This window comes from Oenanthe melanoleuca, chromosome 20 (genome assembly GCF_029582105.1).
Source record: "Oenanthe melanoleuca isolate GR-GAL-2019-014 chromosome 20, OMel1.0, whole genome shotgun sequence".
Lineage (NCBI taxonomy): Eukaryota > Metazoa > Chordata > Aves > Passeriformes > Muscicapidae > Oenanthe > Oenanthe melanoleuca.
The window spans coordinates 14,132,313-14,146,916 of NC_079353.1; the positions used below are offsets into that span (position 1 = coordinate 14,132,313).

General features: G+C 38.3%; 1 protein-coding gene across 3 annotated transcripts in view; it reads left to right on the forward strand.

Moving 5' to 3' along the window:
- Window positions 1-14,604, forward strand: part of ITCH (itchy E3 ubiquitin protein ligase) — a 54,278-nt gene that overhangs the window by 35,996 nt on the left and 3,678 nt on the right. For all 3 annotated transcript variants that reach the window (XM_056507169.1, XM_056507167.1, XM_056507168.1), the window contains exons 10-23: window positions 991-1,165; window positions 2,023-2,089; window positions 3,569-3,653; window positions 5,132-5,260; window positions 5,892-5,964; window positions 7,361-7,432; window positions 8,082-8,170; window positions 8,689-8,848; window positions 9,133-9,266; window positions 10,455-10,595; window positions 12,328-12,448; window positions 13,398-13,502; window positions 13,692-13,788; window positions 14,155-14,227. In XM_056507169.1, the coding sequence (XP_056363144.1) occupies window positions 991-1,165; window positions 2,023-2,089; window positions 3,569-3,653; window positions 5,132-5,260; window positions 5,892-5,964; window positions 7,361-7,432; window positions 8,082-8,170; window positions 8,689-8,848; window positions 9,133-9,266; window positions 10,455-10,595; window positions 12,328-12,448; window positions 13,398-13,502; window positions 13,692-13,788; window positions 14,155-14,227 (1,521 nt within the window). The remainder of the gene's footprint in view (window positions 1-990; window positions 1,166-2,022; window positions 2,090-3,568; window positions 3,654-5,131; window positions 5,261-5,891; window positions 5,965-7,360; window positions 7,433-8,081; window positions 8,171-8,688; window positions 8,849-9,132; window positions 9,267-10,454; window positions 10,596-12,327; window positions 12,449-13,397; window positions 13,503-13,691; window positions 13,789-14,154; window positions 14,228-14,604) is intronic.

Consider the following 14,604-nt stretch of genomic DNA (forward strand, 5'->3'; position numbering starts at 1 on the left):
CAGTAGACACCCCCAAGAGTAAAAGAGAACCAAAACCACAGAAAAGTATTTCGGGACTGAGGTAAGTAGAAGCTTGAGTAGAAATGCTCTTGGTTACCTCTCATCTCAAGGTTACTGTGTGCAGACCTTTGATCTTGTCTCAGGGCTCCCAGCTGGCAATTTATCATCCACATAAAAACCAGCATTGTTACTAAAATTCTCCAGCTCTTGGCATAAGAACAGCCAGTTATGTCAGTACAGTTGCTGTTTCTTATTTTTTAACAATATAAGAAAAACACGAGAGTTGTTCTGTTGTACTTTTTCATCCTCAAAGGTTCACACACTATAAAGAGTTATGAAGTAAAAACGTGGGAGGGTAAAGAAAACTTGGTATTAAAGAACAAAAACTGGCAGTCTTGTAAATGGAGCTTGTCATGTTTCAAGTTATTTTGAACTCTTTGAGCAGATGAACTTGTATATTGCTTAAGCCTACTTAGAATAGGAATGTTTTCTTTCAAGTTTTATCAGTAGTACTGATCTTATATTAACTGAAAATTAAAAAAAAAAAAAAAGCCCAGAGAAAATCAAAACACCAAACCCCATGCCCAAGCCTTTCTTTTTTGCCAGATCAGTGTAGGGGAAGTCTTGCATTGAATAATGTACAATGTCAGGGGGTATTTTAGGAGAAGCTAGCAGGTTTGTGTTATGGGGTTGGGTGGAATAACTGCAGTGATGCCAGCACAGTATGGACAGTGGTCTAGATAGCTCTTGAAAACTATTTCAAAAAACCCTAAAAATACAGTAAATGGAATGGCTCTGACTTTGTATAGTATGCAACAAATAAAAGTGATTTTTGTAAAACAATTCTAACTCTTGCATGATTTTAGCAGAGGAGAAAATCTGCTGATGAGTGCATGCATTCTATTCCCTTCCAGCACATTGGCCTCCAGGTGCCTCTGAGCCCTTAAATTGCCAGCTATTGACAGCTGTGGTTTGTCTCTCTTCCCAAAGCTGGGAGCGCCGAGTTGACAACATGGGGAGGATTTATTACGTTGACCACTTCACCAGAACGACGACGTGGCAGAGACCGACGCTGGAGTCTGTGCGGAATTACGAGCAGTGGCAGCTCCAGCGCAGCCAGCTGCAGGGAGCCATGCAGCAGTTCAACCAGAGGTTCATATATGGGGTAAGAATACGTGGGTCACTCAGGGTTAGGCTGCTCTTGAGCTTTGGGCATACCTACGGGTGATCTTTCCCCATAAAGGCATCAGACTCTTATGGTTTATGAGAATATATCTCTGTCTGTAGCATGGCAGGGAGGGCTTATTTTAATGTTAGTGCATCTCCTTCCAGTCAGCACATGGGATTTAGTTGTCACCTCAGTATAGGTCTTCTTGGATAAAATTCGTGTACAATATTGATAAAGCCTTTGGTTCAAAACAAGCTACATCTTAGTAATAAGCTGATTTATTTGTGTTTTTTCTTGTGTTACTCTGGCTAAACATCTGGGAGGTGCAAGTTCACAGGCTGTGCATTTTTGCTCTGGGTAAAATGAATTATGCACAAGGAAAATTAGGAGAGCCGTGAAATTGAAAATAATCCTTCCAGCATTTTTAATCCATTGTTTGCCTCTGATGAATAGCAGACTTTAGATCACTCCAACCATGCTCATCAAGAATGGTGTAGGTTCTGATTTGCTGTATGTGTGAGAAAAAAATTGAGCCCATAAGTGTGGTAGGGAGAACTGTACTGAGGGCGGGAATGAAGTTTCTGATTGTTTTGGGTGCTACTGTACTAATTTCCTCCTGCGTAGGCAGGAGTATTGAACAAAGAATAATTGTTTCTTGGCACTGAAGTTAATTGAGTGTGCCAAGGTCAGTAAAACAGGCCTTCTCTGTGGAGAAAAAGAAATAGTTGGCACCTTTGCTCATGTGTAACATTAGCAAAAATGCATTTGCTTCAATAGTTTGGGATGGCTGTGGTAGAACATCTGGAAAGCAAATGACTAGTCATTAATGCTTCATTTGTTTGTGTGACTTGCAGAACCAGGACTTTTCATCCACACAGAACAAAGAGTTTGATCCTCTTGGCCCTCTGCCACATGGATGGGGTAAGACTAACTTGAATGTGTTTTGTAGCATAATGTAATTAAACATTAAAGCATACTTGTGCCAAATTATTTGTCAGCTGTTCTAAACTAGTTTTTAAGAATTATTATCTGGATTAAAAATATTTTAAAATTAGATCTAATCAAATGTGCTATTAAAACAGAATCCTGACTAGGACATTTATAGTTTCTAAACCACTTTGAAAGTGTACCAGGTTTACTCCACTGGTAACAAGTGTAATAGCTGCTTTAACACTGTCATCCTTCTCAGACTTTTCCATTCCCCCCACCATCCTGTTCCTGCTAAATCAAGCTCCAAATCCTCTCTGAATAAAACTGCCAAATTCTCTCTCCAAGACAACTCCTGAAGAGTTTTTTTTGGTCTGAAAATGTTCTTTGTAGTGACAACTAACTGGTTCTTGATTTGGCCCTCTCCCTGGAATAAATTTATTCTTGTACTTTATAGGGTTGAGAATTTGCAATTAGTACAAAATTTGGCAGGGTAATTAAAAATAGAAGTGTAAAACTGCTTGCTGGTAGACTGTCAAGCAGATATAAAAATTCAAGTTTTTTATGTAGACAAAACTCTCAGAACTGTCTTGTGGAATTTGGAGCAAGTAATTACTTGCCAGAGTTGGACCGAGTTTTTGGGTTCATCTGCTTTTCAAACAGAACTATTTGGATTTTTAGTCCTGGTATTGATGCAACTTCGTGCCATAAACCCCCCACTTGGGCTTAGGTACATGACATATATAGCATTTCACAGAAAGGTCTTTAGGCTGGCATTGTCCAGGAAATGGCAAACTGAGTCTCCACATCGTGTGGAATTCTGCTGTCAGGCTCATAGGTAAAGGCCTACTTCAACACTTCTCTTGGAAACTGTAGCTTTTGACCTACAGTAGTCAGATTTTGATCCCTTATTGTAATTTGTTTCTCTTGCAAAGCTAAATAAAAATGGCATGAAGAGCTGCAGAATGGTATAGAGGAGCAAGCCAGGGCATTTCTAATAGGCAGTGTTAGGTCAGTGTATGCCCATGGCTTATCTGAGAGAAAATATAAATGGGTGTTCTTGGAAACTGCATTGGCCATTTTTTATTCTCTGCTATGATTTGAACTTTAAGCCCCCTTGTACCTTCTCGATAATTCTGTGTACTTCTGATCCCTCCTCTATGTTTTTTTTTTCTGTATTGCTTGTCAGGCACATCACAATATTTGACACAATTTGAGCTGAAACTGCCTGTGAACGAAACAGCTCACAGTTTTCTCTTTTTCCAATTAATTTTTCCTACAATTGAAAAATAGATTACATAGTAAGGAATGATGTCAATGAAAGTGAAAATATGTTGGGTCAGAGAAGGTACAGAGAAACCTGAGAGCAGGAGAGGCTGTAGAAGGTCTGGTGACTAATATTATTTATTTGATATAGTCTTAGCAATATTTTAAAGGAGTAATTGAATTTTTTCTCCTTTTATATCTTTTAAGAAAAGAGAACTGACAGCAATGGCAGAGTGTATTTTGTCAATCACAACACACGAATCACTCAGTGGGAAGACCCCAGGAGTCAGGGGTAAGAAATCAGTTGCAGCTGCATGTATGATGAAAATGTAAATGAAATTAAAATGGAGTCAAGTAGTAAGAGTAGAGTGAGCCAGGAATTGCTGCTCACAGGTGAGGCATGGATTGTGCTATGCAAACATCAGAGAGCTCAATTAAAAGTTGAGATACTTGCCAAAATGGAAACTCTCACAATATTACTTTGTCATCCTACAATTACCAGGAAAGCTTTGGTCAACAGTATGCAATAAGCTCATTCCCCAGGATGGCTTCTACTATTCTCAAGTAATCAATTACATTTGTCTAAACATCTGTGTCATTGGAGGAAGGAGAGATTTCCTTTGTATGATGATGGGATAGTGCAGAGTCTTGAATAAGACTTTGGTTGTTTCCCAGACAGTCATAGAATCACAGAATGGTCTGGGTTGGGAGGGACTTTAAAGCCCATCTCATTCCACCCTCCTGCCCTGGACAGGGCCACCTTCCACTGTCCAGGTTCCTCCAAGCCCTGTCCAGCCTGGCCTTGGACATGTCCAGGGACAGGAAGGAGATAGAAAGAAGACAGACCCAAAATCTATAGCACCTTTTCTCACAACTTTTTAAAAAAGGAGGAATAAAGGAGACAGAGAACTTGAGGCACTACTAGAAGCACTTGAGTTCTGTTTATTTGGGGCTGTGTCACTGCAAAGTCTTTGAGGTAAGGAATGGAGACAGGAAGTCGAGGGTGAAGTGTATTTAGTCCCAGCTGCTGTTTGAGCTGAAAATGTCTGTTTGGTGAAGCAACTTCACCTGTCCTCCATGGAGGAGGGGAAGGGGGACACCAAGGCTATGTGAGAGGGGTCACAGCTGTAGCCACACCTCTGCAGCAGCCAACTGTGGAGAGCAGTTACTCTTGGAACAGCCCAGCAGCAGGATGTTGGGGCTGCACAGTCAGAGTGTGGTATTTATGGAGGGAGGCCACTGGGGAGCACTTCACCATGATCCTACTCAGGTTTTCCAGATATAGTGAAGTCTACTTTTGTGTATAGCAAAACTGAGTTGGAAATTGTCAAAAAGTTTTAGGTGGTCAGTATTTGCATTTTCTTCTTGTCATTCTGAAACATTTATGGCTGCTGTGATTATGCCTGAGGTACCAAAAGCTGCTTATTAAAATTATGTCAGTTTTTGAGTAAAAGCCTCAGAAGATAAAATTCTGTTGTTTGTGAAGGAAATAATAAATCTTCCTTACACTTTTCCCTTAAGGTTTTTTTATTGCTTTTAAGGTAGTGCAAGCAAATGAGCTAATGTTTACTTAACTGGTCATTTTGTTCTAATTGAGAGCTGACTGCAGATTAAGGAGGAGAGGGGGAAAAAGCTAAAATAAATCCAAATGGAAACTTTCTCAATCTATAGATTTTCTACATTTTTCAAAATGTTTACTGTCTCAGGTATTACTCAATTGCCTTAATAGGTGAAGTTGGTCAGTTACCATGTATTTTCTTGTATCCATAGTCAGTTAAATGAGAAGCCATTGCCAGAGGGCTGGGAAATGCGTTTTACTGTGGATGGAATTCCCTATTTCGTGGATCACAATAGAAGAACCACTACATACATAGATCCCCGCACGGGCAAGTCTGCTCTGTAAGTGTTCTTCACATTTACTAAGGTTTCAGAAGTCAAGTTTAGAATACATCACTTTTTATATCTTTATTTTTATCCTTTTAATACATTATTAGGCAGGAAGGTTTACATGGAACAGTGCTGTTTAATTACATGGGATTTTTCATTCACTGAAAGTCCCTGAAGAAGGCAGAGTTCTGAACACTGCAGAATCCTTCTTGCCATGTAGTGTATGAGATTTGAGAGTAATGGAGGAGCCGCATCTGTCCTGTTGACCAAATCCCTTCCTTAGAGTTACTAGTCTCTCTCTTAAAGAGACCCAACCCTTTCTTTTTTGATTTTATTTTTTTTTTAGGAGCCAGAATGAAGTTGAAACCAGAATTTACCTCCCAAGTTAACTGAATGTCATCACATCTTTAGTGTTAATCTTTTTTTTATAGTTAATGATCAGGTAGTGTTTTAAATGTAGCGTTAAGTGTTCCACAGTTTACAAAGGGAGATTTTTCTTTTTATTTTGAAAACAAGAAATTACAGCCCAAAATCAAAAACTGACTAGGTTTCCAGCTAAGCTGTGTAACTAATACATTTGCAGGCTTTTACTTCAGTTACAAAAACACTTGGAAATTGATTCTTTTCCTTCTTTTGGTTGCAGAGACAATGGACCCCAGATAGCTTATGTGCGTGATTTCAAGGCCAAGGTCCATTATTTCAGATTCTGGTGTCAGGTATGGATTCATTTTTTGTCAGTATTTGCTTGCACTTTTGGTTTTGCTTACATGCTTCCAATACCTTGTTCAGTGCCTTCCAATAAAGGGAATCAAACTACTTTAAGGTTTAAGGTGGGTCAAATTAGGAGGGTATAGATGCAGGAATTGTATCATCTCATGTAAGCTTTAAAGTGGTGTAACTTTTGGCTTTAAAATGTTTTAGAATAAGGAAAAGCATCCATTTCCCTACTCTTTTTGAAGTGATGGGTTTCTAGATAGTGTTTTTTTGCTACTGTTAATACAGGAATATATGGAGGCAAGTACTTTTAGAGAGGTTGCTTTCTGTAGGTTGCTGTCTGTATAAATACCCAGTTCTGGCAACAGATGCAGGGCATTTGCAACATAACAGACCTCTCTAAACACTGAGATATACTGTGGTGCATGTTAGGCTGCTCTAACATAATATCACATTCCAGCGTGTCAGTCTTGGTCCTTTAAGCTCCTTATATCAAGAGATGAAGTACCTTGATGTTTGAGGAAAAAGTCTCTGGTTTAAATGTTCCAGTTTTCAAGAGTCACTGAATTTCCCTTTGAAAACAATGGAGAGACTAGCTTCGTTTTTCATTTGGGATTTTGTGCAGTATAGCCTGAATGTTCTAGTTTTTTACTAAATTAATAGAATCACAGAATGGTTTGAGTTGGAAGGCACCTTAAAGATCATCTCATTCCAACCCCCTGCCATGGGCAGGGACACCTTCCACTATCCCAGGGTGCTCCAAGCCCTGTCTAGCCTGGCTTTGGACACTTCCAGAGATCCAGGGGCAGCCACAGCTGCTCTGGCAACCTGTGCCAGGGCCTCAGCACCCTCACAGGTGATTGGAATTCCTTCCCAATATCCCACCTAAGCCTTAATGGCAGTGGGAAACCATTCCCTGTGTCCTGTCACTCCAGGCCCTTGTCAATAGTCTCTCTCCATCTTTCTTGTTGGTCCCTTCCAGGTACTGGAAGGCCACAATTAGGTCCCCCTGAAGCTTCTCCAGGCTGAACAATCCCAATTCTTTCAGCCTTTTCTCATAGGAAAGGTACTTCATGTGTCTCATCAATTCTGGGGTAGAAAGCCTTACTTGGAGTATGTTATTGATCTTCATGTTTTCCAGTATCTTGTGGGAGTGCAATATTTAACCTTTTCTGAGGAGCATCTGCAGGTGTGTTCATGTCACTGTAGATAGCAATGTTGGAACCAATCTGTTCTCAGATTAAATTGCAATTCAGATACTTTGATTGCTGGGTTAGTTTTATATCTATTAATGAAATTCAACTGTACCTTTTAATATATACTACAAATAGCAGTCTAAACTCAGTAGTGGAAGCCTTAAGTGATTGTACCCTTCACCTCTAAAAAATTTCCTTTCAGCAATTGGCAATGCCACAGCACATAAAGATCACAGTGAGCAGGAAAACATTATTTGAAGACTCATTTCAGCAGGTATTGTATTAAAACATGGGAGTAATGGGTATGAAAAGTGGAGTTATTAAATTTATTCTCACATGTCATTTTTGAGCCTTTGATATCTTGCTAATTTGCTTTAAGTCAGACTAATAAAAAAGTACTAGTTTAATAGTTAGGCTGCATTCACATTTACAAGATCATGCTAAAATATGAAGTTCTGGCACTGATTTATGTGACAAAGGGGAGGGCTTTTTTCCCTCAGAATGATTTAAAATCTGAGTTAATTTTGAGGTGAGTGCTGGGGCAGAGCAGCACCCCATTCTCAGGATGTTTTTGTTGTGCTTATGTTTGTTGGTGCAATTTCCTCACAGTGTGTTGTACTAGCATGGGCTACATACAAAAAATCCGTTAAGTTAATCTTAGTCCAGTTGTCTTGAAATGAGTGATTTTTTTTTTTTTTTAAAAACAAAAATTATTAATTCTATTTGCATCATTAGGAGTGAAATTCTTATTAATCTCTGTAGACCTAACGTTTAAATGTTTAGGTTTTGTTAAGATCTGTAGGTCCTAATTAAAGTTTTTCCAAATTATTAAATGCTCTAGTGCTTGTTAGAAAATAGTAATAATTCTAACCAGTGCTTATACTGTTTTCTTGAAAAGAATTGATTGTTTTTCTTTCACCAAGATAATGAGCTTCAGCCCTCAGGATCTCCGGAGACGTTTATGGGTTATTTTCCCTGGTGAAGAAGGTTTAGATTATGGAGGTGTGGCAAGGTAAACTACACTGAAATGGCATATAATAACGTGTTCTGCAAGTGGTGATGTGAAGGCTTCCCTAAAGTAGATACTTAAACTGCAGTGCTTTCACAATAGGAGTGAAGTTTATTCCTTAAGGAACATCTGAGGAAGACAGTTCTGCGAGATTTTTGCATGTCTTAAAACTGTATAAAATTATTTTTAGTTTGCATTAGGAGTGACTTTAATCATCTCCACGATTACAGAGATGGATTTACTGAACTAAAGTGAGACTTTGGCCCAACTGTAAATGTCAAAGTAGAGTTTATTGAAAAAGTGAACAGAAATCTAAATTTAAATCCCAAGTCTTGACTGGAATGTAACTGAGAAGTGCACATGTAAATTGGCATTCCTCAGCCCCAGATGTTTAGATCAGTGGTAGACTTGAATGTTACATGTTAATTACATGTTAATGTTACATGTTAATTTAGATAAGTCACTGACAGTTGTGTATCATTGCTGTGTATCATTAAATTTTATTGTTTGTGTGATTTCAGGGAGTGGTTCTTTCTATTGTCACATGAGGTCTTGAACCCCATGTATTGCCTGTTTGAATATGCAGGGAAAGATAACTACTGCTTACAGATAAACCCAGCCTCTTACATCAACCCAGACCACCTGAAATACTTCAGATTCATCGGAAGGTTCATTGCCATGGTAAGTCCTAAAGCAGGGAGCAGGTCTTTCCTGTAATTTCCCTATAAATAAGTATCATGCCATCAGATGGGTAATTAAAAAAAAAATCCATTTTTGAGTTGACAGCGTGAGGTGTTTTGGCTATAACTCCTGTTGATATAAGCTACTTCAGCATATTGGCAGTCATGATACTCACGTTGATTTAATTCTTTGGCTGTCAGATTTCACAGGCACAGAGAACAAAATGTCCTATTAAGTACTGAAGCATCCTTTGCATTATTTTTTTCTGTTTTTGTGTTCCTCAGGCTTTGTTCCATGGGAAGTTCATTGACACTGGTTTCTCTCTGCCATTTTATAAACGTATCCTAAACAAGGCAGTAGGACTCAAGGATTTAGAATCTGTTGACCCAGAGTTTTACAACTCTCTCATCTGGGTAAAGTGAGTTTGACTTCATTTTGTTCTTGAAATAGCAATACAAAGTTTTTGGTTTTCACTTCTGCCAGGAAGTAGGTGTAAATCTATTACTAACTACCCCATGAAATAATACAATTTATCATTGCAGAACAGTATGACAATTTTATTGTGACTTTAGATGCACAAAGAATGATTTGTTAATGCAGAGCCTTTCTGCTTCATTGAATACTCCATGCAGCATCTTGTGTTGTGTTTTTGTTGGCTGTTACTAATTCTAGTTAGACATATGGATGTGGCAGTCTTGAATATGGTTACAAATAAAATGGCTTGAGTAAATTCGACTGAGACTTCTGAGATAACTGGTTAAAACAAATCAGCAAAAACCCATTTAATATTTTTGTAGTACCTGGTTTAGTTAGAAAACAAAGTGTTTAGTGCTGCAATAACACAAAGCTAACAAATGTAGTTTATTACTTACTACCACATAATTCTTCTGTTAGTCACACTAGAAATTTGACTTCAAGGTTGGTATTGAAGATTTAATACAGACAGTTGTAGCTCTCCTGGTATTTCTGCCCCAAGCTTAATGATTCCAGACCACTCCTACCTGCAGCCTTCCATGTCTTTGTGATCAGGCACCTTTCTGTCCATATTCCTCTGGAGTCCTCCTCTTCCTGGTGGAAGACTTTGCAAATTCCTGTCCAGAGACTTGCAAGTAAAAAGGATGTGGAGTTTCTAGACCACAGTTATCTTGGAATTATGTATATACAGATATTTTAAGAAATTATTTTTAAAACCCCTTCAATTTGAAAAGCTTTGTCTTTCTACACTGGTTTTGTCATAGGAGGATGCCACATGTTTTAGTCTGTGGTTGACATGCACCATTTGTTTCAGTGATATATTTTTTTCTTTAAAAATGTTAAAATTAGAAGAAAAACAGTAAATTTTTATTTCTTTGACTATAATAAAAACAATTTTGCAGAAAAATTAGTCTTTCTTACAACTAGAGACAAAACATTTCACTGAAGAATCACACTAAGAATAGTTTTAAACATGCTTTGAAAACATCATAGAGGGTGTGAAAATAGATTCAGTTTTAAAATGCAAAACTAAATATAAAAGCCAGGTTTTTCATCTCCTGTAGTACTCATCTTCTCTACAGTGTGCAAATTCTCAACACAGTTATTTAAAACTGTATTTTTTTCCTTCCAGAGAAAATGACATTGAAGAATGTGGCTTGGAAATGTTTTTTTCTGTTGATAAAGAAATACTGGGTGAAATCAAAAGCCATGATTTGAAGCCAAATGGTAGCAACATTCTGGTCACAGAAGAAAATAAAGAAGACTACATCAGGTGAAAATAAGTGAAGACTTTAAAATACTCTGTCATTTTCTTTCTTGAGTTCTAGCAACAAAAGACTGTCTTTGTCAGTTAAAGCATTGATGAATAGTTCTTGATGCTGGCAACAAGTGTCAAGTGTTTGGATCTCATAATTGATAAACGAATATTGATAGAAATAAGTTTCTATAATCCACTTTTCCTGAAGATCATGGTTAGAAGAAAGTCCACCTTTTTTCTAGAGTTATCTCAGTTTAGAAGAATAACATGATGAGAATTGTGACTGTTATGTATTTCATGAAATGTTGCATCTGTTTATTATTATAATTATATTGCTTCATAGCCTGCTGATGTTCTAGCCAACCATTCCTGGTTCATTTGAGGTTTTGAGTGGTGGTTTTTTGTTGAGGGTTTTTTTTTTTTTTTTTTTGAGAACATTTTTTGATGGTTTTGTGAAGATTCTTATTTTTCAAAGATACTTGGAATTCTTTTAGTTTTATCCGAACTGATCTTGTAGTTGTGTTATGAATGATGTCATAGGTTGTAATGTTGTAAAATAAGGTTCATATTTGTAACACCAAAATATTTTAAAGCAAGAGATTAGGAGTGAAGGAGCCTAAGAGTGATTAAGGAATAAAAATGTGATCCAGTGACCTGCTTTGTCCTGAAATATCTCCTCCTTCCTCAGCGTGCAGCAGTACAGCAGCTCTGATTTAAGGTGTGAACTTCAACATAAAAGCTTGGAGGATGTGCTTGCCAAAAAAAAACCAGTCACCATACGTTGCAGGAACAAACTAAACTGAATCACAGAGAATTTTCCTCTTTATTATGTATGATGTGTTCTGTGAAGGATTTTTCCATGGGCATGGGGAGGGAGTCAGGAGTGGGCTCTGTTCATCATGTGAGAGATCTTCAGACGTTTCAGTGACTCAAAAAGAGGTGATGTTTGCAGAAGAAACATTGGCATTTGGCAGGACAGAGGATCTGCAGAAATTAATTCTTCTCTAGTTCCTAGGAACCCAGAGAGAGCTTGGATTCCAGTTTCATTCAGATTCTTTTGTCTTATTCCAAGTCCTGCTTTAAGTCCCCCAAGTTTCTAGGACTGAAATGAGAAATAGCCACCTCTCCTTTAGACTCCAATGCTCCTGACAGGTTAGGCTTGAATTCAGCATAATATCTGCTTCTCCCTGGGTTCAGGTTCTCTGGGTCTCCTGCCTGCTTTTCACCCTTATATCAATGGAGAGTGGAGTTTCTGCCACAGAGCAAAGTTTCATGATTAACAGAAACAAATATGGAACTTTCTAAATGGACATAGTCACTGCTTGGTAAGCTGTCAGTCCTGCTGCTCTTCACCAGTACAACTTGTCCTGTTTTTTACCTTGTCATGCATAACAACTGAGATTTCTGGGGAGAATATCATGCAAAATCTTCAAATACCACGGGACTGCTGTGCTCTCATTAATGTAATCAGTGAAGAGATGCTGCCTCTTTGAGTCCAAAATACTTCTGTAGCAGAACAGTTAAATGCTTAGGGTAATTTAGAGAAAAACTGAAATGGTTTGCACAGAGTAAAGGCTGCTGATAAAATTATTCTGTGCTCTATCCCCAGAACTTTCCAGACTTTCTATGTTTTTTTTGGTTTTTTGTTTTTTTTAACTTAGCTTACAGTTTGTCTCAAAATAGGCAAAGATGTGGAGTTGGGTTAGCATGGGCCATTTAAATGATCTTGGTGTGTTTTCTTTTCCAGGCTAGTAGCAGAATGGAGACTCTCCCGAGGTGTTGAGGAGCAGACACAGGCTTTCTTTGAAGGCTTCAATGAAATTTTGCCACAACAGTATTTGCAGTATTTTGATGCAAAGGAACTGGAGGTAAAGGATTGCTTGCCTATTGCTGGATCCAGGTCATTACACATAAAATACTTCAACTCCAGGCAGTACATCTGAAGAGCAGAAATCACTTGAGGATGATGACTGTTTGACAGGGAATATGGGGGAAACTTAATGGAATAGTATTAATGTATTTTCCTTAACTTTCTTCTTTGCAGCCAACTTAGATGTTTCTACAGGCCAAGATTCTATCAGCAGAAATTTCTTACTTTGTTTTTGTGATTCTTTGATTTGCTGTGCTCAAAGATTAAGTAACTTGAACAGAGTGAAAGTTAAATCTAGATATGCAGTGGATGGTTGCCTATAGATTGGGCCAAGTTCATGGTTTGGGTCTGATCTCTCAAAATTATATTTCCTGAAGCATCTGTTCAGTTTGAAAAGTAAAACCATGGAAAAAAAAAAAAAAACAAAACATCCCATCCCTTGCAAAGAATTGTATGGCTGGGCAAAGATAAACTGGCTTGAATTTCTACGTAGAATCCCAGAATGGTTTGGGTTGGGATCTTAAATAATCTTGTTCCTGCCCCCTTCCATGTGCAGGGACACCTTCCCCTATCCCAGATTGCTCCAAGCCCTGTCCAGCCTGGCCTTAATCACTTGCAGGGATCCAGGGGCAGCCACAGCTTCTCTGGACTCCCTGTGCCAGGGCCTCCCCCCCTTGCAGGGAAGAATTTATTCCTCAAATTGCCAACGATTGCTCCATTTTCACAGCAGAGATACTCTAATGTGTGGCCTCTCCAAATACACTTCATGAACCATCACCACTCTTTCTTTATAGAAGTTTTGGATCAGGTTTAAAGTTAAAACCAAGTGCACTGTTGTTGCTGGTGTTGCTAAGTGGGGGTTCAGTTGTTCTCTTGTGCTGTGTGTGAGGTCACAGATGAAAAGTGCAAATTTATATTCCTCTTATTTCCCTCTTTCTGCCCCAAAGGTGCTTCTCTGTGGAATGCAAGAAATCGACCTGAATGACTGGCAGAGACACACCATCTACAGGCACTACACCAGGACCAGCAGGCAGATTGTGTGGTTCTGGCAGGTTTGCAGATTTTGCTTTCTTCTCAGACCAGCAGAAGTTACTGAGCATGCCTGCAGAGTGCAGATAGAATCTTACTGCTAACCCAGCTGATCCTAACAGCCACTACTTTTCATCTGGGGTGGGTGATGATGTGAAAATCAGAATAATGACTTTATCCCTAAATGTTTATTTCAATTACTGTTTTTTCAGTTTGTGAAAGAAATAGATAATGAGAAGAGGATGAGACTCTTGCAGTTTGTGACTGGAACATGCAGATTGCCAGTGGGGGGATTTGCTGACCTCATGGGTATGTATTAATAACCCTTCTAATGCTGGAGATACTAATGAATAAAACCAAATTATATATTTGTGGCATTTTAAATTAATTTTATATTAAATGCTGTTTTGAAAGCCATGTATATAATTGAGCTGTGATGGAAAAAGATGGAAATATTTACACCTATTTATTGTGCTTTAAAATCACTTCACATTGCATTTCTCCACATGCGTACTTTGATCCAGGCAGAGCTGTATAGTGAGAAAAATGTCCATTCTCTGTGCAAATAATGGTAATCCTGTGTTTATTTAAGCCTTGCATGCTTCTTCAGGTGTGTGTTACAAAGTGATACAAAGGTAGCTGGACCTATGCCTTGTCTATTGGAATTTGTTTCAGGGAGCAATGGACCCCAAAAATTCTGTATAGAAAAAGTTGGAAAGGAAAATTGGTTACCCAGAAGTCATACCTGGTGAGTACATACCAGTCAGAATATTGCTATTGCTCTGGTTTTGGTGACAATCTGCTTTGACATTTTGGTAAATGGGTAATGTGCTGAAATGGTTGAAACTCTGTGAAAGCAAACACAAATTACACCAATGAACTGTTGTTGAATGGTAGCTGAACTTCTAAAAATCTCTTATGGCATGGAATGGATTCCATTGTGAATTCCATGGATTTGTGTAATATATTACTGAACAATTAAAGTAATTAACAGTACTGTCTAACAAGGTTGGGATTATCTTTTGTCACTGCATTCCTTAGTAAAATAGCCACATTTACACACTACCAGAGAAAAGATCACTTCTGCTCTTTTCTTCGGGTGTTAGTGGTAGGCAAAACCACACA